The sequence below is a fragment of the Leucopleurus acutus genome, assembly GCF_964270905.1.
Source record: "Leucopleurus acutus genome assembly, chromosome: 19".
NCBI lineage: Eukaryota > Metazoa > Chordata > Mammalia > Artiodactyla > Delphinidae > Leucopleurus > Leucopleurus acutus.
The window spans coordinates 19,615,528-19,643,485 of NC_139161.1; the positions used below are offsets into that span (position 1 = coordinate 19,615,528).

The following is a 27,958-nucleotide window of genomic DNA, read 5'->3' on the forward strand; positions in this document are numbered from 1 at the left end:
AGTAGGTACTCAGCAAGACCAATGGCCAGCAGCTGGGCAGACATACCTCTACTCCCAGGCCTTTCTCTTTCCTCCCCCCTTTAAGCTTTTTGAGCTCCTTGGAGCTCGTCCGTTTCTTCACTCGCCTGAAACCCTTTCTTCTTAGCACCTTTCTCATTTCTTCCATGAGGTCCTTGCACAGGGCCTGGGGAGGAGGACCGCATTTCACACCTTGGTCACATTCTGGGTCAGGCCTTGTTTGGGGGGTCTCCGTGTTTCTCACCTAATCAGAACATCAGAGTTCTGCTTGGAAAGTGGTACCCCATGCCCACTCATTCATTCTCTAAGGCTCTTCTGAGAATGGGTGGGGGTAAGGAGGCAAAATGACAGACTCAGGGTTTGTAAGAGTGAAAGATGCACATTTAAAGGGAAAACAGTAATAGAAAGAGTCAGAGGTGACCTGTGGGACCCAGTCCACATGTTTTCCTATTAGAGACAAATCTCAGCTTGAAGGTCCAGTTTAATAAGATCTCCGTGGTCCCTGTGAACACCAGCTTCCTGATCGTAATGCCTACTCGATGGCTTCATTCGTCTTCCTTTTCATCTTTTTCCATTTTTTCAGAATTTTCTGTTATTTCCGGTTCTCTTATTTCTCCCGATTCTGTTTTCCCCAGTGCTCTGGACCCTCTTCTGCCGATTTCTGAAAGTGTCTACTCTAGTCCTTCGGACTCCCTCGTGCTTGATTCTTCTGAGAGGTTTTGTTCCAGTTCTGAAGGCCTCCTGTAAATTTCTCTTGTTTCCCCTCTGTCCACTGCTGTTAGTTTCCTGCCTGCTTCTCCAGATTGTCCCTCGGCAACATCTCCTGGACCTCCCTCCATCGCAGCTGGTCCTTTTCTCCTTGAGGGGCTGGCTTTTTCTACTTCTTCTCTCTGCCTGTGTTCTTCTGGTTCACTAGCTGTGATCCCCAGGGTTTCCTTAGACAAGTCACCTTCGGTCTCTTTCTCACTCTCCATTTGCTCCCGCTCGCACTGCTTCATCACCTTCTCGGTGACCTTCTCGGGTTCATCTCTCATTCTCATCGTTTCCTTCTCCTTTGCCATCACTGTTATACTATCCAACGTAGTGGCATCTTCTGAAAAACAAGAGAAAGGAGGGAAGAAAGGTAGAAGTTTGTCTGTCTCCGGGCCTGGGGGAACCCCAGCCTGTGGGGGCCTGTGTTTCTAAGAGACAGCACCCCTTTCCAAAATGAGAAAAGGGATCATCATTTACTGAGCACCAGCTCTGTTCCTGGCATCATGTGAGCAACACAGATTATACCGTTCAGTCATCAAAAAATTGCATAGTGGGGCTTCCCTGGTGGCGCAGTGGTTGAGAGTCCGCCTGCCGATGCAGGGGACACGGGTTCGTGCCCCGGTCCGGGAAGATCCCACATGCCGCGGAGCGGCTGGGCCCGTGAGGCATGGCCGCTGAGCCTGCGCGTCCGGAGCCTGTGCTCCGCAACGGGAGAGGCCACAACAGTGAGAGGCCCGCGTACCGCAAAAAAAAAAAAAAAAAAAAAAAAATTGCACAGTGTTACTGATTCGAGTTTGCAGTCGAGGGACCTGAGATTGATAAAGGGGAAATCACACACGATGGTTACATTGCAAATAAATAACTGGCAGAGCCAGGATTTGAACCCAGGACAGTCTGCCCCCAGACCACATTCTTTCTTTTTCCCTACGAGAACTAGCACAGGTGCTGGGAAAGGACAGAGGCTTCTCCTCCAGCATGCCCATTCTGCATTTCCCTTCGTCCCTGGGAAGCATATTCATCATTTGTTGGGAGGTTCCCCGTAAAAATGTGAGCAGATTGTGGTGGAAGTTCGGATGGAGAGCAATTTTACAACCCAAGGGATCTTTGCTCGTTGTTTTTACCAGCTACAGAGAAAAGTTGCCAATCCCTTCCTGAGTCTCCTTCCACTTCCTGGAAGTCCTGGTTTCTAAGCCGCCTATAGGGGCTCTGGGTTCAGAGCAGGAAAATGACGTGGTTTGGCCAAGACACATGCAATGCTGCCACCTGCTGTCCGGGAAGGGAAGTGCCCAGCAGCGGCCGGCCTCAGGGCCTTCCGGAGGAGTTTTCAGGATGCCTTTCCCAGCACTCCGTCGGCCAAGGGAGGAGGATGCTTGGAGCATCTGCCACTTCCCTGCTGTACCCTTCACATTATTGCTTCTGTGGCTTCTGAGCGCAGTTCCAAAGGTGTGTGGAGGCAGAGGCAGATCTTCCCTGAGGGGATCTGGCCACCACGTGGCAGGTGCTGGATAATAAAAGGCTGTCATCGGGCTGCTCAGGTGCCCAGAAACCCCGTGCCCAAATTCCCGCTGCTGCACCTGGATCAGAGAGGGTTTCAGCCTCGGTGCCTGCAAGGGGCTCTGTCCCCCGAGGAGCCCGGAGCCCCAGCCCCAGCTACCCTTTACTGCGATCTGGCTGGAGGGAGGGCCCCTCAGAGGGGCAGACAGAAACTGCACAAGCGTGGGAAAAGCATGGGTTCCAGGGCTAGGCTGCTGGAGACTGGAATCCGCTGTGGGACTTTAACCCCTCTGCCTCCATGTCCACACCCGTAAAATCAAGCACGGAATACTTATTTCTTAGTGCTCTGGGATCAGAAGAGTCGGTATGTATAAAGCTTAGACGAGCGCCTGGCATGCAGGAAGCACCGAGTGGGGGTCAGCTTCTCTTGTCATCCCTGCCCCTCTGGGGCCCGTCCCTGGTCCCTGTCGACTCCGTGGGGCCTGGAGTCCCAGCCACTTCCTCTTCCCTCACTCCTTTCATGGGAGCCAGTCAGACAGCCTAGAGCAAGGCGGGGGATCAAAGGCCTCTCTACTCCCTGGAGCCCTCGGGAGAAAGAATGTGATAAGGGCTAGACCAGCCAGCAGGAGCACAGCCCTGCCACCTATGCACCTCAGCTGGCCCTTGGGTCCCCTGCCCCGACCCCTGCGCTGCCCACTGCTGGCCCTGAAGACCAGCTGCCGGCAGCAGGGGAGCGTGTGGCTCTGAGTCAGACTGCTGTGTGACGTGGGCAGATCATTCAGGCTCCAGTGCCCCCAAAACAGTACCTACCTCCTAGGTGGTGAGGACCGAGTGAGATCATTCTGTCTAATGCTTAACCCAGTGTCGGGCCAGCGGTTAAGAGCCCCCACAGTGTAAGCTACTGTCATTCCACCTCTGTGTCTGCTCCTGCTGTTTCCCACCGGAAATGCCCTCAACCTTCCATCTTGTATCTGGAAAATGCTTGGGCATCTTTTGGAGCCTGAAGCAGAAGATTCTCCCTCTTGGAAGCATTCCCTACCTCCCCACAGAACTGGGAGCGCCCCTGCCCGGGCCCTCACAGCAGAGCACTGTCCCCCTGCACAGCAGGCTCCGGTGCAGGAGCCCTGGTCGCCGGCAACTCTAATTGCCTGGCTCTCCCACTGGGCTGTGGGCTCCTCCAGGGCAGGGACCGAGCTTCTGTCTCCTCCCAAATCTCACACCTTCCTGGCACGTGACAAGCGCTCAACAAATAGTTGATGAATTGATTAAAGAGATACGGGAGTACTGAAGAAATAGGGCAGACAGCACGGGTTCACGCCACCAACCCCAGCCCGAGGTCTCCCTCTCCTGTCCCAAGAAAGGCTGGGGTTGGTGGCGGCACTGAAATCAGAATACTTGGTGAGCAGTGCCAAGCCCCCGACCGAAGGAATGGCAGGAAAGCATGGCGAAGACTGCCAGAAGGAAAGCAGAGGGAGCGTTCTGAGGTAGCCGTCTTCGGGGCCCCAGAACTCACCTTTCTCCTTCTTATCTTTGAGTATCTCCCTGTAGTTGGTTTTCTTCAGCTCTTCAATGATGCACTTGTTGACATCGTCCAGGGCCTGTGGGTGGCAGAGGAGCCGGTGAGCTCTCTTAACCCCGTGTGACCTGTCCTTTCCCCACCCAAGCCCCAGCGCCAGGAGGCAGGGCTGTGCAGAACCCTGCCCCCTCCCCTTTCCCCTGGCTCCTCTGAAGACTGCCGCCCTGAGGTTAGTGGATACTATGCACTGGGAACTCCCCACACTAAGTGGTATGAGAGATAGCGCGGCTTGCAGGCAACTCAAACTCATTTCCCTCGGGCTCAGGCCTGTTCTGGGGGGTTGCGTCTGTCTACTGAGTCCCACCTTTTTACCTAAAGCTTCTCTTGGCTTCAGCCAGCGTAAAAGAGACAAGGCAAGCCCTTCAGCCCTCAGCCAGGCAGCAAGCCACGGAAGGGACTCAGCCACACCCTGTGGCTGGGGGCTGGCCTGCCTTCCGGGGGGCTCCCACGGTGTCTGCAGGACCCCCGGGGACCTGGAACCCAGCCTGTGTGCATCTTGAGGGCAGCTCTGCCCTCTTCGTCGCAGCCCTCCCCCTGACCCCCCCACCAGGGCAGAACACCACTAGACACTCAGGAAACGTCTGCCGGGCCTGGACTCTCTTGTGCAGCGCTGGTCTGCCCCCCTCGTATGCTTTCCTGCCTGGAGATGCCATTCCGGGGGGTGAAAGGTCAGGGGCCTGATCCCATGAGGAGCCACTTAGGGCCGTGGGTCCATTTGGCTTGACAGGCGCTTGTCTTTGCCTCCTTTCAAAACCTGCCCAGCCTCCAAGGCGACCTCAAACCCTCCTTGAGGGGAAAGGCCCAGCCCTGCCTACCCACTGAGGCTCTCACGCTGCATCCCCTGGTCCCTGTCGCACGTGTCAGGAACGAGGGCGTTGTGTTCTAAGCTTCCTGTAGACACCACACTTCCTGAGGGCCGGGACCACGGTCGTCACCTTTGGTGCAGTGATGGGAAGACTTTAGATCTGCACCGTGTGGTACCCAGAGGCCTCATGTGGCTATTGGGCACTTGAAACATGGCTGGTGTGACTGAGGAACTGAACCGTAACTTTTACTTACTTTTAATTCCTTTTACTCTAAATGGCTGCCTGAGGAAGCAGCGCAAGTGGGTGAGGCCATCACGCTGATTTCTTACTGACTCCTGGGGGGGGGGGGCGGAGGATGGGGGGGCTGGTACTTTTCAAACTGCAAGTCCTAAAATGTGCTTAGAAGGGCTCAGCCGGCATTAAAGAAAAGGAATGAAAAGAAAATAGAACAGAGTAGGAAATATCAGCGTACACAGTAAAGGTAAATATGTTTTGTGAAACTTTCTATTTTTTGTCTGTTTTTTCAAAGAAAAATATGTGTATTGAGGTGAATTCTCTGGCAGTCCAGTGGCTGGGACTCCGAGCTTGCACTGCCGAGTGTGCGGGTTCGACCCCTGGTCTGGGAACTAAGATCCTGCAAGCTGTGCTGCAAGGCGTGGCCCCAAAATAGAAAGTTCACAGTATGGGTACTGGTCGGGCTGCTGTATAAACTGATGGCAGTAACAGTGGAAAGCCACTGCCCTACCCAGAATGTGCCCTGCGGTTGGGGGGGATAAACATCTGGGGCTGAGAGCCCGGGGGGCCCAGCGGGGGAGAGGCTCACGTTGATGATGGCCTGCTGTGCCTGGCTGTTATGGACGAGCTTCGCTCTCTCCAGGGCCTTCTCAAAGTTGTTCACTGCCGACTGGAAGTCTCTCAGCTTCACTGAAGAGCACGAGGGAGACAGGTAGATTGTGACATTGTGTGCTGCACGGTGCGGCTGCCCTGCAGGTGCCAGCGGCCCTCGGGAGCAGCCCCAGGCGGGCAGCATCTGGGCCTCCCAGCACCACCCTTTCCAGACATTCCTGGGTCCTCACCCAGGACATTTCTGGTCCTCACCGCTAAGGACCAGAACCTGAGAAGCTGAGCCTTGGATTTCAGGTGCAAAGAGTCAGTGAGGGAAGGGGTCTGTGCCCACATCGTGCGTCTCCAGGGGGACAACTCCATCTTGCCCCACCTTTAGATTGTTCCAGAAAAGATCTTTTTTTTTTTTAATGTTCACTCAAATTTGTTAAGAACACTGTGGAGACCAAACACATCTGGATGGGCTGGCTGTGACTCGTGGGCCAGCGGCTGGGACATCAATGCCCACGCTGGTACAATCCGAACCCAGAGAGGAGGCAGCTCCCCCGAGCTCACTCACCGGACAGGTTAGTGCTGGGCCAGGGATGATGGCCTATGGACTGATTGACTGCCCTTGAAAAGAGGTTAATTTCAGGAAGGACGGAGAAAAGTGCTCACCTGCCAGGGTCTGGGAACACCACACTCCACTTTCTTTGCACACCACTGCTTCCTCTTATCACTGAGGACCCCAAGATCCACCCTTCCCCATGAACTGCTTTGGGATCCCCGGGGAAAGAAGGGCCTTGTGTCCATAAGTCAAACTGCAAAAGGCCTTATATCTGAAAAGCAATTCTAATATAGTTCTGAAAGTCTGTGGAGTCACAGTGAATGAGGTCAATACATATTTCTTTTTCAAATACACATTTGAAAAGAAGGAAAGTCACTGTAATCCCTCAGAGACCACCCTGAATAAATGTCAATGTCATTCGGACACCGCAGGTCGGAACAGGAGTCATAACACTTACGGGAGTGACGCAGTAAAGGCCGTTCCTTTTAACTGAATCTATAACCTGAAGTTATCTTCATTCTGGGAGCCTTTTTCCTCTTCTTTTCCCCCCTCTGTGTATCCACAAATCTACACATTTACATTTACATTTCGTTGAGCCATAAATTGACTTTTCTAAGGATTGTAATTGTTTCTCATCTGTGTTAGAAACACTTATGGGAAGCTGACGAGAGGGCAGGAAGGAAGAAATGAGTGTTTCTGGAGTGCTCGCTATATGCTTGTTCTAAGTGCCTACACGCTTAAGTATTACCTTATTTCTTCACACCAACCCTCTAGGTACCTACTATTGATATAATCATCCCTATTTACAGAGGACGAAACTGAGGCACAGGGTGGCATTTGCCAGGAGGGCCCAGAGCCCAAGATCTGCCCGCTCGGCTGTGTTGCCTCTACAACCGGTGGCTCTCGGGCTGCTGCACTCGATTGGATTTTTCCACCCTAGAGTGGGGAAACTGAGACCGGCAGTAAGTGGCCTGTTTCTCCAAAGGCCCTCAGGGCCTAATAAGACCTCCAGTGGTTAGGACTGGGTGCTTTCACAGCTGGGGTCTGGGTTCAATCCCTGGTTGCGGAACTAGGATCGCGCAAGCCCTGCTGCACAGACAAAGAAAGAAAAGTCCTCACAGGAACAGGAAAGAGTTCTAGGAAAAGCCACAGTAACCATGTCTTCCCCAGTTTACAGTTTTCAAGTGGTTTTCTCTATGTTTTTAGGAAAGAATCTACAAGACGTAACGAGGCCCAAGAGGCCCTGGGGATCTGGCCCCTCACCAGCCTCCTCTCTCCAGACTTTCCTGGCCCCCAGGAGCTTGACACTGATCTCCTTCAGTTTCTTAAATCAGCCAAACTCCTGCCCACCTCCCTAAATGCGGTCCCTTTGGCTGAAAAGTTCTGGCTTCAGATCTTGGAACAGCTGGTGCCTTTGCATTCTTAATGTTTCTGCTTAAACGTTACTCCTCAGGCATGCGGGCAGGATAGTTACCAGTTTTGCTCCCTACTGTATGCCCAGCTTTGGTGCCTAGAAGGTGCCAGGTAAGCATCTGTGATGTGAATAAGCGAATGTGTGATAAGGCCCCTCATCAGAGCACCTATCACGCTTCCTCCTTCTCTGGGGTCAGCTGCGTGCCCGGAGCAGGGCAGCTCAGCACAGCGATTAGAAGCCCGAGCTCCACTGCTTGCTTATTACTGTAAGCTATTTGTTTTTTAAGTTCATATTATGAAACATTTCAAATATACAGAAAAGTCGGAGGAATAGTATCACGAGCCCCCATTACTCATCACCCAGCTTCAAATATCATATGACGTCACTTGTATGTGGAAGCTTAAAAAATGATACACATAGGGCTTCCCTGGTGGCGCAGTGGTTGGGAGTCCGCCTGCCGATGCAGGGAACACGGGTTCGTGCCCCGGTCTGGGAAGGTCCCACGTGCCGCGGAGTGGCTGGGCCCGTGAGCCACGGCCGCTGAGCCTGCGCGTCCGGAGCCTGTGCTCCGCGACGGGAGAGGCCACAGCAGTGAGAGCCCCGTGTACCGCAAAAAAAAAAAAAAAAAAAAAAAAACCGCAGGAAGAAAAAAGATACACATAAACTTATTTACAAAACAGAAACTAACTCACAGACTTAGAAAACAAACTTACCAAAGGGGAAAGGTTGGGGGGAGAGATAAATTAGGATAAATTAGGAGGTTGGGATTAACATATACACACTACTACATATGAAATAGATAAGCAACAAGGATCTACTGCACAGTACAGGCGACTCTACTCAGTGCTCTGTAATAACCTATATGGGAAAAGAATCTGAAAAAAGAATCGACCTATGTATACGTGTGACTAAATCACTTGGCTGTACACCTGAAACTAACACAACATTGTAAATCAACTATACTCCAATATAAAGTTTAAAAATTGTTAAAAATACCAAAATATCACCAATCTTGTTTCATCTGTTCCTCCTCACCCCTGCCCCTTGCTGTTTTTTAACAACTTTACTGAGATGTAATTCACTTAGTATAAAATGCAGCCGTTCGTAAGTATACAGTTCAATGATTTGGGGTAAATTTATAGGCTTGTGCAATGATCAGCACAACCCGATTTTAGAACTTTTCCATCACCCTAAAAAGCTCCCTCACGTGACCTGGGGCAACCTGCTGAACCCCTCGGAGTCTCCGTTTCCCCAACTATAAGAGGACAATGATGCCTCCATCCCTGGCTTGCACGGTGATTAGGTACAAGAAGGCACACGTGAAGGCTACCAAGGCAAGAGGAGTGGAGCTGTTTTGATGACCACATGACACTGTGCTGGCCTGCAGATGACTTCCTCAAGGGCAGGGCAGCTCTCAGGGGCCCCCAAGCCCTAACTGACTTAGCGTAAACTAGGCACTACATACGCTGGTCAAAATGCAGGGGTTTAGCCCCACTCTCAGAATCGGAACTCTCAGCGCAGGGATACACTGGGATGGTAAGTTCAGGCCACAGGATTCCCGGCCCTGACATGGGAAAGGTAGGGTGGTCCTCATGGGGCCCATACCTTGTGCCTGTGCCACCAGAACACCGGCGTTCAGCTGCCACTCGATGTCCCCTTCTTCCTCGGCGCACTGCAGGGACTTCTCACCATAATTCTGGGCCTGCCAGGCCTGGTCCAGCTCCAAGTAGCAGCGGCCAATCTCGTGGAACAGCCAGGTCTTCTCCAGGGTGCTTTTGGCCAGAGGGATCTTCTCCTCCCATCTGGGGACACAAGAACCAGGGTCAGCTCCTTCCGCTCAGGCCCTGCACTCGGCCATAGGAGGCCGGGCTTCCTACTGGTGGCAGAAGAAAAACTGTTCTCCAACTACCAGTCCTTTTAGAAACGGGGGTGGAGCTAACAAGCATTAACATATTTTTAAACTACCAAAGTTATTTTGGTACATCTATGGGACTGGCTTTGATGATACAAGAGTTGAAAATAATGTTTGTAAAACAGGATTTGAAATAACATAATAACATTTAAGAATATTATTAAGCACATGTAAGAGAAAATCAACACAGAAAAAAGACTGGAATGAAGAAACAAAATATCAATAAAAGTAAGAGCAGGATTAGAATTAGTACTTGTCTTTGGGTGGTGGGACTGAAGACATTTTCTTTTACTTTTCTATATTTTCCAAATTAATATTTTAACATTAAGCACATTTACTATAAAACGTTTTATTATAAAAAGATACAGCGATTGGTTCAAGAGGGTGGAGTAGAAGGACGTGCTCTCACTCCCTCTTGCAAGAACACCAGAATCACAACTAGCTGCTGGACAGTCATCGACAGGAAGACACTGGAACTCACCAAGGAGGATACCCCACATCCAAAGACAAAGGAGAAGCCACAATGAGATGGTAGGAGGGGCGCAATCACAATAAAATCAAATCCCGTAACTGCCGGGTGGGTGACTCACAAACTGGAGAACACTTAGACCACAGAAGGCCACCCACTGGAGTGAAGGTTCTGAGCCCCATGTCAGGCTTCCCAACCTGGGGGTCTGGCAACGGGAGGAGGAATTCCTAGAGAATCAGACTTTGAAGGCTACTGGGATTTGACTGCAGGACTTTGACAGGACTGGGGGAAACAGAGACTCCACTCTTGGAGGGCACACAGACAAAGTAGTGTGTGCATCGGGACCCAGGGAAAGGAGCAGTGACCCCATAGGAGACTGAACCAGACCTACCTGCTAGTGTTGGAGGGTCTCCAGCAGAGGCACGGGGTGGCTCTGTCTCACCGTGAGGACAAGGACACTGGCAGCAGAAATTCTGGGAAGTACTCCTTAGCATGAGCCCTCCCAGAGTCCGCCATTAGCCCCACCAGATAGCCGGGTAGACTCCAGTGTTGGGATGCCTCAGGCCAAAAAACCAACAGGGAGGGGACCCAGCCCCACCCATCAGCAGACAAGTGGATTAAAGTTTTACTGAGCTCTGCCCACCAGAGCAACAGCCAGATCTACCCACCACCAGTCCCTCCCATCAGGAAACTTGCACAAGCCTCTTAGATAGCCTCATCCACCAGAGGGCAGAGAGCAGAAGCAAAAAGAACTACAATCCTGCAGCCTGTGGAACAAAAACCACATTGACAGAAAGATAGACAAGATGAAAAGGCAGGGAGCTATGTACCAGATGAAGGAACAAGATAAAACCCCAGAAAAACAACTAAATGAAGTGGAGATAGGCAACCTTCCAGAAAAAGAATCCAGAATAATGATAGTGAAGATGATCCAGGACCTCGGAAAAGAATGGAGGCAAAGATCGAGAAGATGCAAGAAATGTTTAACAAAGACCTAGAAGAATTAAATAACAAACAAACAGACATGAACAATACAATAACTGAAATGAAAACTACACTAGAAGGAATCAATAGCAGAATAACTGAGGCAGAAGAACGGATAAGTGACCTGGAGGACAGAATGGTGGAATTCACTGCTGTGGAACAGAATAAAGAAAAAAGAATGAAAAGAAATGAAGACAGCCTAAGAGACCTCTGGGACAACATTAAACGCAACAACATTTGTATTATAGGGGTCCCAGAAGGAGAAGAGAGAGAGAAAGGGCCTAAGAAAATATTTGAAGAGATTATAGTCAAAAACTTCCCTAACACAGGAAAGGAAATAGCCACCCAAGTCCAGGAAGCACACAGAGTCCCATACAGGATAAACCCAAGAAGAAACACGCTGAGACACATAGTAATCAAACTGGCAAAAATTAAAGACAAAGAAAAATTACTGAAAGCAGCAAGGGAAAAACGACAAATAACATACAAGGGAACTCCCATAAGGTTAACAGCCGATTTCTCAGCAGAAACTCTAAAAGCCAGAAGGGAGTGGCACAATATACTTAAAGTGATGAAAGGGAAGAACCTACAACCAAGATTACTCTACCCAGCAAGGATCTCATTCAGATTCGATGGAGAAATCAAAAGCTTTACAGACAAGCGAAAGCTAAGAGAATTCAGCATCGAACCAGCTCTACAACAAATGCTAAAGGAACTTCTCTGAGTGGGAAACACAAGAGAAGAAAAGGACCTACAAAAACAAACCCAAAACAATTAAGAAAATGGTAATAGGAACATGCATATTGATAATTACCTTAAACGTGAATGGATTAAATGCTCCAACCAAAAGACACAGGCTTGCTGAATGGATACAAAAACAAGACCCATATATATGCTGTCTACGAGAGACCCACTTCAGACCTAAGGACACATACAGACTGAAAGTGAGGGGATGGAACAAGATATTCCATGCAAATGGAGATCAGAAGAAAGCTGGAGTAGCAATACTCATATCAGATAAAATAGACTTTAAAATAAAGAATGTTACAAGAGGCAAGGAAGGACACTATTTAATGATCAAGGGATCAATCCAAGAAGAACATATAACAACTATAAATACATATGCGCCCAACATAGGAACACCTCAATACATAAGGCAACTGCTAACAGCTGTAAAAGAGGAAATGGACAGTAACACAATAATAGTGGGGGACTTTAACACCTCACTTACACCAATGGACAGATCATCCAAACAGAAAAGTAATAAGGAAACACAAGCATTAAATGACACAACAGACCAGATAGATTTAATTGATATTTATAGGACATGCCATCCAAAAACAGCAGATTACACTTTCTTCTCAAGTGCGCACAGAACATTCTCCAGGATAGATCACATCTTGGGTCACAAATCAAGCCTCAGTAAATTTAAGAAAATTGAAATCATATCAAGCATATTTTCTGACCACAATGCTATGAGATTAGAAATCAATTACAGGGAAAAAAACATAAAAAAACACAAACACATGGAGGCTAAACAATACGTTACTAAATAACCAAGAGATCACTGAAGAAATTAAAGAGGAAATCAAAAAATACCTAGAGACAAATGACAATGAAAACACGATGATCCAAAACCTATGGGATGCAGCAAAAGCAGTTCTGAGAGGGAAGTTTATAGCTGTACAAGCCTACCTCAAGAAACAAGAAAAATCTCAAATAAACAATCTAACCTTACACCTAAAGGAACTAGAGAAAGAAGAAGAAACAAAACCCAAAGTTAGCAGAAGGAAAGAAATCATAAAGATCAGAGCAGAAATAAATGAAATAGAAACAAAGAAAACAATAGCAAAGATCAATAAAACTAAAAGCTGGTTCTTTGAGAAGATAAACAAAATTGATAAACCATTAGCTAGACTCATCAAGAAAAAGAGGGAGAGGGGCTTCCCTGGTGGCGCAGTGGTTGGGAGTCCGCCTGCCGATGCAGGGGACACGGGTTCGTGCCCCGGTCCGGGGGGATCCCACATGCCACGGGGTGGCTGCGCCCATGAGCCATGGCCGCTGGGCCTGCACGTCTGGAGCCTGTGCTCCGCGGTGGGAGAGGGCGCAGCGGTGAGAGGCCCGCGTACCGCAAAAAAAAAGAAAAAAAAAAAAGAGGGAGAGGACTCAAATCAATAAAATTAGAAATGAAAAAGGATAAGTTACAACGAACACCACAGAAATACAAAGCATCCTAAGAGACTACTACAAGCAACTCTATGCCAATAAAATGGACAACCTGGAAGAAATGGACAGATTCTTAGAAAGGTATAACCTTCCAAGACTGAACCAGGAAGAAATAGAAAATATGAACAGACCAATCACAAGTAATGAAATTGAAACTGTGATTAAAAATCTTCCAACAAACAAAAGTCCAGGACCAGATGGCTTCACAGGTGAATTCTATCAAACATTTAGAGAAGAGCTAAACCCACCCTTCTCAAACTCTTCCAAAAAATTGCAGAGGAAGGAACACTCCCAAACTCATTCTATGAGGCCACCATCACCCCGATACCAAAACCAGAGATACTACAAAAAAAGAAAATTACAGACCAATATCACTGATGAATATAGATACAAAAATCCTCAACAAAATACTAGCAAACAGAATCCAACAACACATTAAAGGGATCATACACCATGATTTATCCCAGGGATGCAAGGATTCTTCAATATACGCAAATCAATCAATGTGAAACACCATATTAACAAATTGAAGAATAAAAACCATATGGTCATCTCAATAGATGCAGAAAAAGCTTTTGACAAAATGCAACACCCATTTATGATAAAAAGTCTCCAGAGAGTGGGCATAGAGGGAAGCTACCTCAACATAATAAAGGCCATATACAACAAACCCACAGCAAACATCATTCTCAACGGTGAAAAATGGAAAGCATTTCCTCTAAGATCAGGAACAAGACAAAGATGTCCACTCTCGCCACTATTATTCAGCATAGTTTTGGAAGTCCTAGCCACGGCAATCAGAGAAGAAAAAGGAATACAAATTGGGAAAGACGAAGTAAAACTGTCACTGTTTGCAGATGACATGATACTATACATAGAGAATCCTAAATATGTCACCAAAAAACTACTAGAGCTAATCAATGAGTTTGGTAAAGTAGCAGGATACAAAATTAATGCACAGAAATCTCTTGCATTCCTATACACTAATGATGAAAAATCTGAAAGAGAAATAAGGAAACACTCCCATTTACCACTGCAACAAAAGGAATAAAATATCTAGGAATAAACCTACCTAGGGAGACAAAAGACCTGTATGCAGAAAACTATAAGACACTGATGAAAGAAATTAAAGATGATACCAACAGATGGAGAGATATACCATGTTCTTGGATTGGAAGACTCAATATTGTGAAAATGACTATACTACCCAAAGCAATCTACGGATTCCACGCAATCCCTATCAAATTACCAATGGCATTTTTTACAGAACTAGAACAAAAAGTCTTAAAATTTGTATGGAGACACAAAAGACCCCGAACAGCCAAAGCAGTCTTGAGGGAAAAAAACGGAGGTGGAGGAATCAGACTCCCTGACTTCAGACTGTACTACAAAGCTACAGTAATCAAGACAATATGGTACTGGCACAAAAACAGAAATATAGATCAATGGAACAGGATAGAAAGCCCAGAGATAAACCCATGCACCTATGGTCAACTAATCTATGACAAAGGAGGCAAGGATATAAAATGGAGAAAAGACAGTCTTTTCAATAAGTGGTGCTTGGAAAACTGGACAGCTACATGTAAAAGAATGAAATTAGAAAACTCCCTAACACCATACACAAAAATAAACTCAAAATGGATTAGAGACCTAAATGTAAGACTGGACACTATAAAACTCTTAGAGGAAAACACAGGAAGAACACTCTTTGACATAAATCACAGAAAGATCTTTTTTGATCCACCTCCTGGAGTGATGGAAATAAAAACAAAAATAAACAAATGGGACCTAATGAAACTTAAAAGCTTTTGCACAGCAAAGGAAACCATAAACAAGACGAAAAGACAACCCTCAAAATGGGAGAAAATATTTGCAAACGAATCAATGGACAAAGGATTAATCTCTAAAATATTTAAACAGCTCATGCAGCTCAATATTAAAAAAACAAACAACCCAATCCAAAAATGGGCTGAAGACCTAAACAGACATTTCTCCAACGAAGACATACAGATGGCCAAGAAGCACATGAAAAGCTGCTCAACATCACTAATTACTAGAGAAATGCAAATCAAAACTACAATGAGGTATCACCTCACACCAGTTAGAATGGGCAACATCAGAAAATCTACAACAACAAATGCTGGAGAGGGTGTGGAGAAAAGGGAACCCTCTTGCACTGTTGGTGGGAATGTAAATTGATACAGCCACTATGGAGAACAGTATGGAGGTTCCTTAAAAATCTAAAAATAGAACTACCATATGACCCAGCAATGCCACTACTGGGCATATACCCAGAGAAAACCATAATTCAAAAAGACACATGCACCCCAACATTCATTGCTGCACTATTTACAATAGCCAGGTCATGAAAGCAACCTAAATGCCCACTGACAGATGAATGGATAAAGAAGATGTGGTACATATATACAATGGAATATTACTCAGCCATAAAAAGGAACGAAATTGGGTCATTTGTAGAGACGTGGGTGGATCTAGAGACTGTCATACAGAGAGAAGTAAGTCAGAAAGAGAAAAACAAATATCGTATATTAATGCATATATATGGAACCTAGAAAAATGGTACAGATAAACTAGTTTGCAGGGCAGAAATTGAGTCACAGATGTAGAGAACAAACGTATGGACACCAAGGGGGGAAAGCGGCGGGGGTGGGGGGAGTGATGAATGGGGAGATTGGGATTGACATGTATTAAATTTTTATTTAAAAAGAAATATATGTATTTTAATGTAAAAAAGATACAAGTGGGTAGGTAAACACTCACAGGCCTGTGTCTTTTGGCAGCTAGACACCAGGGGCCATTCGGGAAACCATATGACGTGGAACAGAAGGCTCTGGTGATCAAGTCTATTCCAGTCAAGCCATGAAGGCCTGCAGGACAATTTCTCTCTGTGTGGTCAAGCCCGCTCCCGAGTCTCCCTGGGGCTGAGTCACCCCACTGGAGCAGGTCACCAGCCCCAGGGCTGGTGCCCCACTGGAGCAGGTCACCAGCCCCAGGGCTGGACATGGAAAGTCCAGAAGTTAAGCCCTCTGGAGAGCTCAGACTCCATTCCCAGTGACCCCATGTGACTGCACAGAGGGACAGAATAACCGCTGAAGGGCTCCCAGAAGTCAATGGTCCACCTGGTCCTGAACTTGCCCAAAGTAAGGGTCACCTGGAGTACTTGTTAAAGTCAGATTCCTGAGCTCTAACCCAGACCTGGAGAATGAGAATTTCCAGGGGAGAGGCCCAGGAATTCATACGCCTAACAAGTGTCCTCGGTGACTCTTGTCACTGGGAAATTGGGAGAAAATAATGATTCTATTCTATTAATTAATTTAACTGATGAGCCACAGAGTTTACAAAGTGGCTTGCCCCTGGTCGCTTAGCACAGCCAGGAGCCAAACTCGGGTCTTCTGATGCCTCTTTGCCTGACATCCTGCCCCAGCCTGGGAGTCCAGTGGGAGGGTGGGATGTCCTGGCCCCAGAGTAGGGAGGGGACAGTCCCGGGTCACTCACGTGTCAATGGCTTGCTGGAATTTCCCAACTCTGGCAAAAACCCTGCCAATGTTGTCCAGGGCCCTGGACTTGGCATCAGGAAGATCACTGTGGGGAAGAAGCAAGACAAGGCCATTCTAGCCACTACGGAAACTGAAAAGAAGGCAAAGACGGGCCAGTTGGAGGGACGATGCCCAGGCTGGCAAGGCTGCGGTACCCAGGCCCTCTTGAGCCCTGTGGCCGGGAACGGACATTATCGGGACTTTTCCGGAGGGCAATCAGGCAACAGCTTGCAAAGATATCCCTTTGGTCCAGCAACTCCCCTTCTAGGAATTCACCTCCAGAATATAATGTAACAAGGACACTCAATAGAGTGTTGTTTGTAGTAATAAACAGTGGAAACAATCTGAATTCAATCAGTGCAATTTTTTGTGTACAAAAAAAGTCCCTGATATATTAAGTTAAAATGTCAGATTATGGGAGCACATACAACGTCCGTTGCCCCATTAAGTGTTAAAAGTGAATGTGTGGGCCTGAAGCAGAAGCTGTGCTCAAAGCTCTGACGATGGAGGAAGGGGCCATGAGCCCAGGAGTGCAGTAACTGCAGCTCTAGAAGCTGGAAAAGGCAAGGAAACAGATTCTCCCCAGAGCCTCTGGAAGGAGTGTGGCCCTGCCAACACCTTGATTATGGCCAGGGAAACTGCCTTCAGACAGCCAACCCCCAGAACTATAAGAGAATAAATGCGTTGTTTTAAACCACCAAAAAATAAGTAAATAAATTAAAAAGCGGGCATTTTAAAAAGAAATGGAGAACGTAAATCTAACTATTAACAGTGATTACCCAAGGGAAATGAGAGTATGAAGGAAACTTTTAATTTATCCACATAATCTACATTTATTTTTCAGTATTCACGTGTCATCAGAAAAGCGATGAATATATTTCCATAAATGGGGGGGAAGGGATGGAGGGGGAGTTTGGGGTTAACAGATGGAACTATTATGTATAGAATGGATAAACAACAAGGTCCTGCTGTATAGCACAGGGAACTATATTCAATATCCTATGATAAATCAAGTGGAAAATAATATGAAAAAGAATGTATATATATTTATAACTGAATCACTCTGCTGTACAGCAGAAAGTAACACAACATTGTAAATCAACTATACTTCAGTAAAAAAAATTTACACCTTAAAAAAAAAGATATTTCCATAAAGAAAAGGCAATCGCTCCCCCCTACACTGGTTCTTTACTATTACCATATTACCATATGAACATTCGGATCTGTTAAAAAATACCTCCTTCCCAACAAATAAACCAAGAAAGCCCTCCCCCAACCGCAGCCCCCTCCCCCAGCATCCCTCCCTGACTCCCTCCCTTCTCAGGCAAGCTCCCCTTCTTCCCTTCGCCCCTCAGCCCCTGGCCCACAGTGGCAGACTTCCTCGTCTTCCAGGAAACCCTGCTCTGATTTACTCTCCCCACCGTGGCCGTGCTGCCTTTTCAATGCAAACCTGACCAAGCCATCCGGCTACCCGCAGACATACCCACATCTGTCTGCAGTCTCAGCGAAGCTGTGTGTGTGCAGGCAAAAGGGAACAGCCTCAGTGTCTGTCCGCAGGGATGCAGTCACCTACGTGCATACTGTGGGCGCCGAAATACCTTTCTACGAAGCTATTCGAAGAATGAGACATTCCTTTCCAAGGCACGTTCTTTTTTAAAAAACCACAGAAGTGAGTCACTTCTGTTTTAAAAATCCTATGTGCGTGTACGTGTACATAAATATGTAGGTAAATACATTGAAAAGGGGCCGGGGGGCACATCTCAACGCGGCCCCAGGGAAGCGAGGGAGTGTGGTGTTGAGGGCTGTGGGGAGACTTAGCACCACACAGCTCTGGGTCGAGCACAAGGCCGTGGATGGGTGTGAAAACAAAGCCCTCATCGGCCCTCACTCCTTCCGGCTAGGTCCTCCCTCCTCCCTCCCCACAGGTCCTGGCCCCCCTGCCCAGCACAGGAGCCGCTACGAGCCGCCGTTCCCCCAGCCCTCCACCCCTGCCCTGTCCCTCTGCCTAGGGAGCCACCCCTCTTGTCCTATCTTTTCCTTCCCTCCTCTCTGAGGCCCCCTCAGCTCCTCTCTCTTCGGCTTCTGGGCCACGTTTACTGCTCTGATGTCAGCCTCCCCTTCCAGAGTGGGTGCTCTTTTACGGTGTGAACAGACAAGTTGAAATATGTTACTTTGTTCATAACAATAATGTGTACTGTTATCTTTGACAGTAGTGGGACTGAGAAAGCCTGCCATCCAGTCATCCACAGAGTAATCAGAGAAAGGAATTGAGGGCTGGGGTCACGGAAGAAGCTGCTCAGACAAGTCGGGATTTGAGCTGCGCCTGGAAGGATGGTGGGCTTTGGAGGTGGGGGCAGGGCTGATTCCACTGAGGACACCCGTGGGGCGCACAGGTGAGACTCATGGGTGAGACTGGCGGCCCGGGGACTTCCCTGGTGGTCCAGCGGGTAAGACCCCAGCGCTCCCAATGCAGGGGACCTGGGTTCGATCCCTGGTCGGGGAACTAGATCCCGCATGCATGCCGCAACTAAAAAGATCTCACATGCTGCAACTAAGACCCAGCGCAGCCAAGGAAAAAAAAAAAAAAAAAAAGACTGGAGGCCCGTTTGTGGATGTTGCAAAGGAACTAAGCTTGTTTAAGGAACACCTCTGTTTGCTTAATCAGCCAGTTAGCGCACATGCATCACATGCCCATTACGTGGCAGATGCTGGGAAGAGAAAGGGAGTAGCAAAGTCCAAGGTCTGCAGGGCAGGCGAGAAACGTACGGCGTGTGGAGAGGGAGCACGGAGGAGGGCTGCTAAGTCACTCTGGGGCACATGGTGGGCTTCCCCCAAGAAAAAACCACTTCTTTACAATTTGAAGGATGGGGAGGAGGGAGCTGATGAAGAAAGGGCTGGCAAAAGAGAAGGCTGAACAGCAGCAGAGCCGAGAGGTGCTGGCCAGGGCTCAGGATGCCCAAGGGCCCGGAGAGAGCCTGGTCAACCGAGGTCAGGGTAAGTCAGGTCGGGAAGGACGGTCTGAGCCGAGCAGACCCGGGCGCTGGAACTGTCTCCCGACCACTGGCTTTGTTTTGCACAGAAGGGCCAGCTGGGCGGCAGGAAACCCAGGTCGGAGGAAACAGGCAAGAAGTGAGGAAGGTCTGGACTGAGCTGTGGGAGGGAAAGAGAGATGGGAATTTTTTTTTTAATTTATTTTTATTTTAATTAATTAGTTTATTTATTTTGGCTGCGTTGGGTCATTGCTGTGCGCGGGCTTTCTCTAGTTGCGGCGAGCGGGGGCTATTCTTCGTTGTGGTGCGCGGGCTTCTCATCGCTGGGGCTTCTCTTGTTGCGGAGCACGGGCTCTAGGCACACAGGCTTCAGTAGTTGCGGCGCGTGGGCTCAGTAGTTGTGGCGCACAGGCTTGGTTGCTCCGCGGCATGTGGGATCTTCCCGGACCAGGGCACGAACCTGTGGCCCCTGCATTGGCAGGCAGATCCTTAAGCACTGCACCACCCAGGAAGTCCGGGAATGTTCTCTTGATGGCAGGAGGAGGCGTGGATGGGCCATGGCGGGCTGGCGTGAGCGGTGAGGGGAGGGAAGGGTCTGGGAAGCCACCTTGGCTCCTTCCTGGGGACTGAGTGGCCACCAGTGCCATCTTCACGGATAGGGGGCCCTGAAGCAAGAGATTTGGCAGGACGATGAGGGGCTCCACTTTGGACATGTTAAATTTGGGGCTCCTGTGGGACATCCAAGTGGAAATGCCTTGGACTCTGTTGCATATGCAGGTCCGGAGCTCAGAAGGGAGGCAAGAAGTAAAGATTTATGTCTTTAGGGCACGGGAGAACGTTGGATCCAAAGTACTGTATATACTTATTTAATCCTCAAAATCCCCATGAGTTGGTATTATTATGCCTTCATTAGAGATGAGGAAACTGAAAGGGTCAGCAACTGAATCAAATCCACACTGCTTCTAAGTGCCAAAGGCAGGAATCAAATTCAGGTCTGTCTCCAAAGCTGGTTGTTGTTTGCTTGTTTTCTACTCCTGGAATGGCCAACATGTGAGATTCCTGCTCAGCGCGGTGAGGGCAGGTGAGAAATGAGCTGGGAACGGACGGACGGCTTCCAGGACTCGGACGAGCAAGGGGGGGAACACAGGCGGCGGGCGCGTTCAGGAGATCTGGTTTGGCCCAGAAGGGTGGACTGACATTGGAGGGCTGTGCAGAAGTGGGTTCCGAGAGGGCCCTGAGTGCCAAATGAAGGCATTTGCTTTTAACCTGCAGGAGGTGAGGGCCCAAGGCCTGTGCGTCAGCAGTGGAAGGACAGTCGACAGGTGAAAATCAGCATGTCTCTGGAGGTGACGTGTGGAAGCAGCTCGAGGCAGGGAGAGGTGAGGGCTGACCTGAGAGGAAGTGGGAGGATGGGAGGGACTCCCCTGGCGGTCCAGTGGCTAAGGCTCCGCGCTCCCAATGCAGGGGGCCCAGGTTCGATCCCTGGTCAGGGAACTAGACCCCGCATGCCACAACTAAGAAGTCTGCGTGCCACAATAAGAGATCCCGCATGCTGCAACTAAGACCCAGTGTGGCCAAAATAAATAAGTTTTTAAAAAGTTAAAACAGAAATGGGAGGATGGGAGACTGAGAGAGGCTCAGAACAGTGGGGTGAGTAGAACCGGGCAAGAGAAGGTCACAAATGACTCCAGAGGTTAGAACCAGGGTGCCCAGAAAGCGATGGTACCCCTGAGAGGGGCCATCAAGTCTCGGCAAGAGCTGGTTCCCGAGAACCAACACAGTAGTCATCACGGATACGCAGCGCTGTTCTGAGATCTTCATGTAAACTTCTGCATATCGTCCTCCCTGCTACCCTATCGGGTAAGGGCTACTGTTTTGTCCATTTGACAGAGGAGACCCAGGCTGCAAGAGGTTAGTTAAGTGCCTGCCTAAGGCCCCACAGCTGGGAGGTACAACTTCGAAGCCCAAGCTCTTAGTCAGTGCCATGGTTTCCGAGGCCCTGCTTGATCCAACCCCTACCTGCTTGGTCCAGTCTCCTCTCGGCCTTAAGCTCCCTCCTGCCTACCTCTGGGCCCTCCCACAAGCCAAGTGTGTCCCCAACACCCAGTCAAGTCCTCCTGGAATACACTTTTCGTAGCACCGGGTCCTGTACTTTTTCCTTATGACACTTATCACAGTTGCAATTTATTAGCTGTGTCACTTTTTGTTTTATCTCTGCAGGGAAATGAGCCTTGTGTCTGGTCACTGCTGTGTTTGCAATGCTAGCAACATCTGGCATGTCTGGAGTTGATGAATGCTTGTGGAGATGACATAAAAATAAAAATATCCCTAAGAGCCAAACCACTGGGAGCTTTTTGGAGTCTGGGGCCATTACCTTCCTTTTGTGGCAAAAAAAAGCTGACAGTCTAGGCGTGCCCTTGTCCTGGGTAGGTGGCTCCTCCCTCTGGGGGAATCCACCTCAGGCACGCAGGGCAGAAAGTGGGAGCTCAGCCACCAGCAGCCCTGGCAAAAGGCCGAGACGTAGCCCCCGCCCCAGGCCTCGGCCGGTTGGCCTTCCAAGCCCTTGCAGGCACTCACTATTCCTTGGCGATCTCCAGGTCCTTCCTGTGGCTCTGCAGGGCTGCCACCATCTGCCCCAGCTCCATCTGGGCGTTCCCTATGCAGCTGTGCAAGTTTCCAATCAGTTCGTCCTTGTTGGGCACCTCCTCTTTGTTCCATTCCAGAACCTTCTTCAGCACTTTTTCAGCTTTCTGAAGGCTGCCTTCAGCACTGCCGCTGGTCAGCACTGGGAAGGGAGAGAGGAGATATGGAGCGGGGAGCAGCCCGCCCCCCCCCCGGATGACAGGGGAGCCCACTTCCCCCTCCAGATTCCATCCACAGGCCAGCGAAGCCAGGGGCTCCGGCTGCCGTGCGGCTCTGTCCCCACCTGGCCACAGGCCCGCCCTTCTGAGAACACCACCCACACATGTCAATGTCCTCCAGGCTCTTGAGGATGTAGCGGGCCGCCTGTGAGGGCCGGCGCTTGCGGTCCCCCAGCCGCTTCTCTTGCATCAGTTTCCGGTCCCGCTCCCTGGCGTAGATGGGCTTCTGCTGCCTCCAAAAGTCACTGCGCCTGTCCAGGTAGTTGACGCCCGTCATGATGAGGTCCTCCACGGTCAGGCCGTGCTTGATGGTGCCTCTGATCAGGTCTGTGGGTAAGGGTGTGGGGAGGCGTCTAAGGGGAGTCACCTCCTCCTGGCTAAGGGTCTCCCTGTGGGGACCTCTCCCTGGAATTGGGGGACAGTAATGAAAGCAAGAGCACATGGGTGGGACAGTGGGTCTAACTGGGTCCAGACGAGGCCACAGCCCCCTTCTTCAGGCACTCTCATGGCACAGGGCTTCGAGCATAGGCCCCTCACGACAAGACATGAGGAGCTAGCAGAAGCAGCAGCTGGTAGACAGCTTTCTGAAAAGCTCCCAGCCCTCGGGGCTCCCTTATTTCAAGCTGTGTCCTCAGAGAAGACAAAGTAGAAATGCACAGCCTGGTCCAGGTTGCCAGTGACAAGCAAGTCCCCAGGTGCCAAGTGTGACAGTGCAAGCCGGGACCTGGAGGGGCATGCCCGAGCTCTGCCCACCTGCCTAACCAGAGGTCAGAGCTGGGAGCAAAGCTGCAAGGCCACTTGGGTAATGCTCCGGCCACCTCTTCCTTCCATGGAAGCTCCTCTGCAGGGAGGGAAGCATCCAGGCCTGTTACAGAGGAGTTGTGCCAGCAGTGAAGCTGCCCCTGAGACGCACGCTGCCGGGAATCCTACACAGGACCTTGGGAAGTCAGTTCTGGAGGAAAGGCATTGGCTTCAAGGGTGATCCCTGCTCAGGCTCAATAGCTAATGGCAACACTCCCACCACCCATGTTTATAGGAGACAGTCATATAATGAATGTCTAATGAGGAAATAGGCTCCGTCCTATTTCCTCTCCCTGCCAGCACGGTGTGGTGGGAAGAGTGCTGCACTGGAGGTTAGGAAGCCTGGGCTCTGCTGCCAACTCCACCACTAGCTTGCTCGTCACCTTGGACAAGTTACTCCCCATTCGGGCTCTCTCTGATAAAAGGAGGAATTAGAGAAGATGAGGTTTTAGGACATTATGGTTCCACGGTCCTAGGATTTCCCTTCTAGCACCTCCAAGCTGGATTCCTTTGCCCTCTGTACAGACTGAAGGCTCAGGGGATACCCCTCTGGGAACCGCAGTGGTAAATCTTCGGCGTTCCCTCCCAGGGTACCATAGCACTTAAGAGCTCTGGTTCAGAAACTGGACTTCTTGGATTCAAATCCGAGAGCCGTGTCACTGAGTTACTTAACCTCCCTACGCCTCAGTTTCCTCATCTGTAAAATGAGAATGGTAGCAAAACCTTTCCAGAGGAACGTGTCGGCAAATATCCTTTGAAAGGCTCTGCCTCTGGCTTATACGTTAAGCATCCACCCCAGATTTCCTTCGCCCCGAGTTCCCTGCTGCAAAAAAAGTGTCTGAAACCTTCATCCAACAAGAGCTTCTCCAGATACTCCTTGTCCACGTAGAGTTCGCCCAGGAGCTGTCGGATGGTCTTCTCGCTCTTGAGCGAGCCCTTCCGCTTGGACTCTCTCTTGGGATGGTGTACGAGCTTTCTCACGGGATGAGGCTTCTGCTGGGCTTTCACGCTCTGGGAATACGGAGCAATACCCAACAGAGCCTGAGAAAGGAGCCTGGAGCACCCAGCCAAGGTCCCCTGAGCCTGTGATCCCAGACCGCTCCCTCCAGGACCTCCGTGGGCTGAGAACCATGGAGTGTGTCTGGTCCAGGAACAGCTACACTCCCAAAACCCCTCAGGAGCTGGGGCAGAATCTCATGACTGCCCGCACTGGCCAGGAGCTCATCACTCCCAGGCACGAGGGCCGTTAAGACTTGTTTTTTTATTGGAGTATAATTGCTTTACAGTGTTGTGTTAGTTTCTGCAGTACAGTGAAGTGAATCAGCTCTATGTATACCTATATCCCCTCCCTCCCAGCACTGCCCCATCCCACCCCTCTAGGTCATCACAGAGCACCGAGCTGAACTTCCTGTGCTCCTCAGGCACGTGTGGCCTCTGCCTTCCGAAGGAGATGATGTCAGAGCAGCCAGGGCCCTTACCTCCGCCTGCTTGCTTATGAAGGACAGGTCCCCTTTGTTCTCCAGCTTAATAGAAGAAGGACCTGCAAGGACAAAAGCTGGGGCTCAGGTCGGCCGGGCCCCCAGGCACAATCTATCACATATTTTATGTGGAAATAGTTGCCTTTGGCAGGAGGATGGTGGAAGCTGGCTAGCAAGCAAATGGTTCAACACTCTCCTAGGAGCCAGGCAGCCCCCACTAGCCTAAGGCCACAGCAGGCCCTGGGCACCAGGGGTGCTCTCCACTTCCACACTCTGCCGCCCACAGTGGCAAGCTCTCCACCCACCCCCACCCCCACTAAGCTGATGGGCAGAGCCAGCCCTTGGTGCGTATGAGGTAAGGGAGGAAGCCAGGGACCGGGGAAGGCTGGGCTCAGGACCTCATTCTACCCTATGACACCAGGCCAAAAGAAGCCCTACTCGTCTGCCTTGGGGTGAGTAAAATGGTGCTTCTCATCTGGCTTTGGAGAGAACCAGACACTGCAGTACAGCGGATCGGGGGACTGGTCTTCCCAGTGGACAGTTCCTAATCCTCAAGGAAATCATGAGCGGCCAGATCCACGCTTGGGACTCCCTGTAGCCCTTCCGGGGGTGGCTGCCCACCCAGTGCACCTCGGGCCTTCCCCCAAACCTAAGGATTCCAGGAGCCTCCTGGATAAGGGCAGAGGCCTCACGGTCACTCACTTCCCACTGAGTTGTTGATGGCTTCCTGGGCTTTCTGAATTCCAACTCTGAATTCCCGATCAGGCCTCAGCTTGTAGCCTCGATGATAGAACACCAAGGCAAATTCAAAGTCTCCCATGGTGTACAGGGTCTCCGCCTTTTGTAAAATCCCCTGAAATGAAAGCAAGTCAAATCAAGGAGGGCAGACGAGGCCTTCTAGGACGCAGGTGTGGTGGAACAGAAGGGTCCCTGGCTTGAGGATAAATGTTGGGATACAGGGGCAGAGAGCCAGGCAAGTAACCTAGGAAGGGAAACGGCAATCAACTCCAGGCAGTCTGGCTGGTTCTTCAACCAGTACTAATCAGAGGCTGCTGCAGCCGGTGGCAGTGATGAAGAAAGAGTGAGTCCTCCCACCCTTACGGTCACCTTGCAGAAAGTCGGGTCGCCCTGGAGTGAAGCCTCAGCGTCTGCCAGGGATTTCTCCAGCTCTCCCATCCTGAGGAAGCACTTGGAGCGGGCAACCAAGCAGTTCTTATCTCCATTCTGAAGGTGAAGAGCCTGAGAAAGAAACCACTCAGATCAACGGGCACCAGGCAGGGTGAGGTAAGAAGCCGAAATGGACACAGCAGCCCAAACCCTCCTGCCAGAGTTTCAAGGGGACTCCACAGGCCAGCAAACAGGTCTTTGGATCTTTCCAGACTAAAAGCAGCACCATACTGACCTCCGCTCAGTCAACTAGGTTATCTGCATGTGGCTCATCTGGAACAAGGTGAAATCACAAGCTATCGTGGAAACCACTGGTTGAGACGTGAGAACATGCTACCCCGTGGATATTCGGAATTTCTCCTAGTGTCTGGGATGCCTCCAGTCCACTCAGAATCATAGGGTGTTTGGTGCATAAAAATTCAACCATGAGCCCGTAAATGGCTGCACAACACATTCAAAATACTACTCGGAGGCTAAGCCTTCTGGAGGCTAACAGAATGGATTTTAGACAATCTGCAACTTGGTTATCCATTCCACGTGCCCTCTCTTTTGACATAGCTTATTTGAGAATGAATCACTATTTCAGGGGATTAAGATGAAAGTACCGAGAAAATGGAAACTGTGATTTTGGCCCTAAAGTGGCAGCAGAATGCTTCCCCTACTCCCCATGTCCTCCCTTCTCTTAAGATCATTACCATAGTCTGCAGTGTACTGTCCATCCTGAGGCATCAGACTGTACCCGCCCCTGTCTAAGACCTTCACACTTTTCCAGGAAGAGGAAGTGGCTACTTTCTTTCCTAGAAAAGCCCACTTCTCACCTAAAGCTATAGGCCCCCAGGATGCTCTTTTCTCACTACCTGAGCTTCTCCAGGATGAAACAGGATCCAGAAAGAGGAGAATGCGCGGGGCAGGGCCCCTGAACTTAATTGTTGGCCCATCCGATCAATTATTTTTGGTTTTAGGATGTGGTTGGTGATGCAAAGGGCCAAAAGACTCTAGGTAGCAGTTGAGAAGCTTGACTTTAGGGGGAGCCTTCGGACTGGTTACAGGGCTATCCTACCACTCCATTTGTACCAAGCGGGCTATTTGTTATAAAAGAAACAGTCATAAAAACATACAAAAGCTTATTTGGGAGACAGTACAGTAGAGTATGGTGGTTAGCACCTCAGCGCTGAAGTCTGAGTGCCTGAGTTTGAATCCTTCCTCTGCCACTCGTTAGTTCAGTGATCTTGAGCGTGTTACTCGACTTCTATATCAGTTTCCTCATCTACAAAATGGCGTAATAACAGCACCTCCCCCATAAGCTTGCCACTTAACAGTACGCCTGGTATCCTAAAATAGCACTCAATCCCCTTAGGGTCGAGTGGAGCTATTTATACTACAGTAAAGTTTTACGATGTTAGTTATTCACTGACCACCTTCCAGAAGCAACCGTGTGCCAGACTTCACTTCTGCAAGCAGCCTCCCAGCCAATCTCCCAGCCAGTTATGGGAAACTGAGGAAGGAGGCCAATCGCGAAACATTTGAGTGAAAAAGTAGGAGACGAGGTCAGTGTTAACACAGAGGTTGGTTATTAACAACCAGGCAGAAAGCAAGTGGGAATTGGTAGAAAACGGCCAAACAGGGGCTTATCTGTCACAGATGTGCATCAATCAGTAACAGTGGAATAATGGAAACAATAGGGTGGTTCAGGAATCATCAGGACCTCAGTGATGGGTGGCTGATAGGTTCGGAGCGCGACTCACGTTGCTGAAGCTATGCGCGGCTTTAGCGAACTCCCCGCACAGATAGAGCCGCTCGCCCTCCGCCATGTAAGAGGTGAAGGTGCTTGGCAGGCCTTCAGTTTCTGGGTCCGCCATGGTGACGCAATTCGGAGACGATGAAGCGGAGAAACGGAGGAAAAAAGCCTGAGAATGTCTGTCTGGCTTGTGGAAGCTCCGTCTCTTACCAACAGGGAGACGTAGACTTGCTTCCGGCCCCGCCCCTCGCGCGCAAGGCTGAGTCCCGGGCACAACCGCTGCCAGCGTGCGCATGCGTCCAGGCAGCCGCGCGTTGAGCGGGG

At 49.7% G+C, this 27,958-nt stretch overlaps 1 protein-coding gene across 1 annotated transcript; it reads right to left on the reverse strand.

Moving 5' to 3' along the window:
• Positions 1 to 263: 263 nt before the first annotated feature.
• On the reverse strand, positions 264 to 27,816 carry ODAD4 (outer dynein arm docking complex subunit 4). The gene is made up of 12 exons (XM_082861335.1): positions 27,642 to 27,816; positions 25,837 to 25,968; positions 25,432 to 25,582; positions 24,730 to 24,791; positions 24,097 to 24,262; positions 22,553 to 22,777; positions 22,167 to 22,374; positions 16,559 to 16,645; positions 9,057 to 9,253; positions 5,471 to 5,571; positions 3,779 to 3,863; positions 264 to 1,111 (listed from the first exon to the last, which is right to left on the reverse strand). The coding sequence occupies exons 1-12, from the start codon at positions 27,753 to 27,755 to the stop codon at positions 690 to 692; spliced, it is 1,950 nt and encodes a 649-aa protein (XP_082717461.1). The 5' UTR covers positions 27,756 to 27,816; the 3' UTR covers positions 264 to 689.
• Between the last annotated feature and the right edge of the window lie 142 nt (positions 27,817 to 27,958).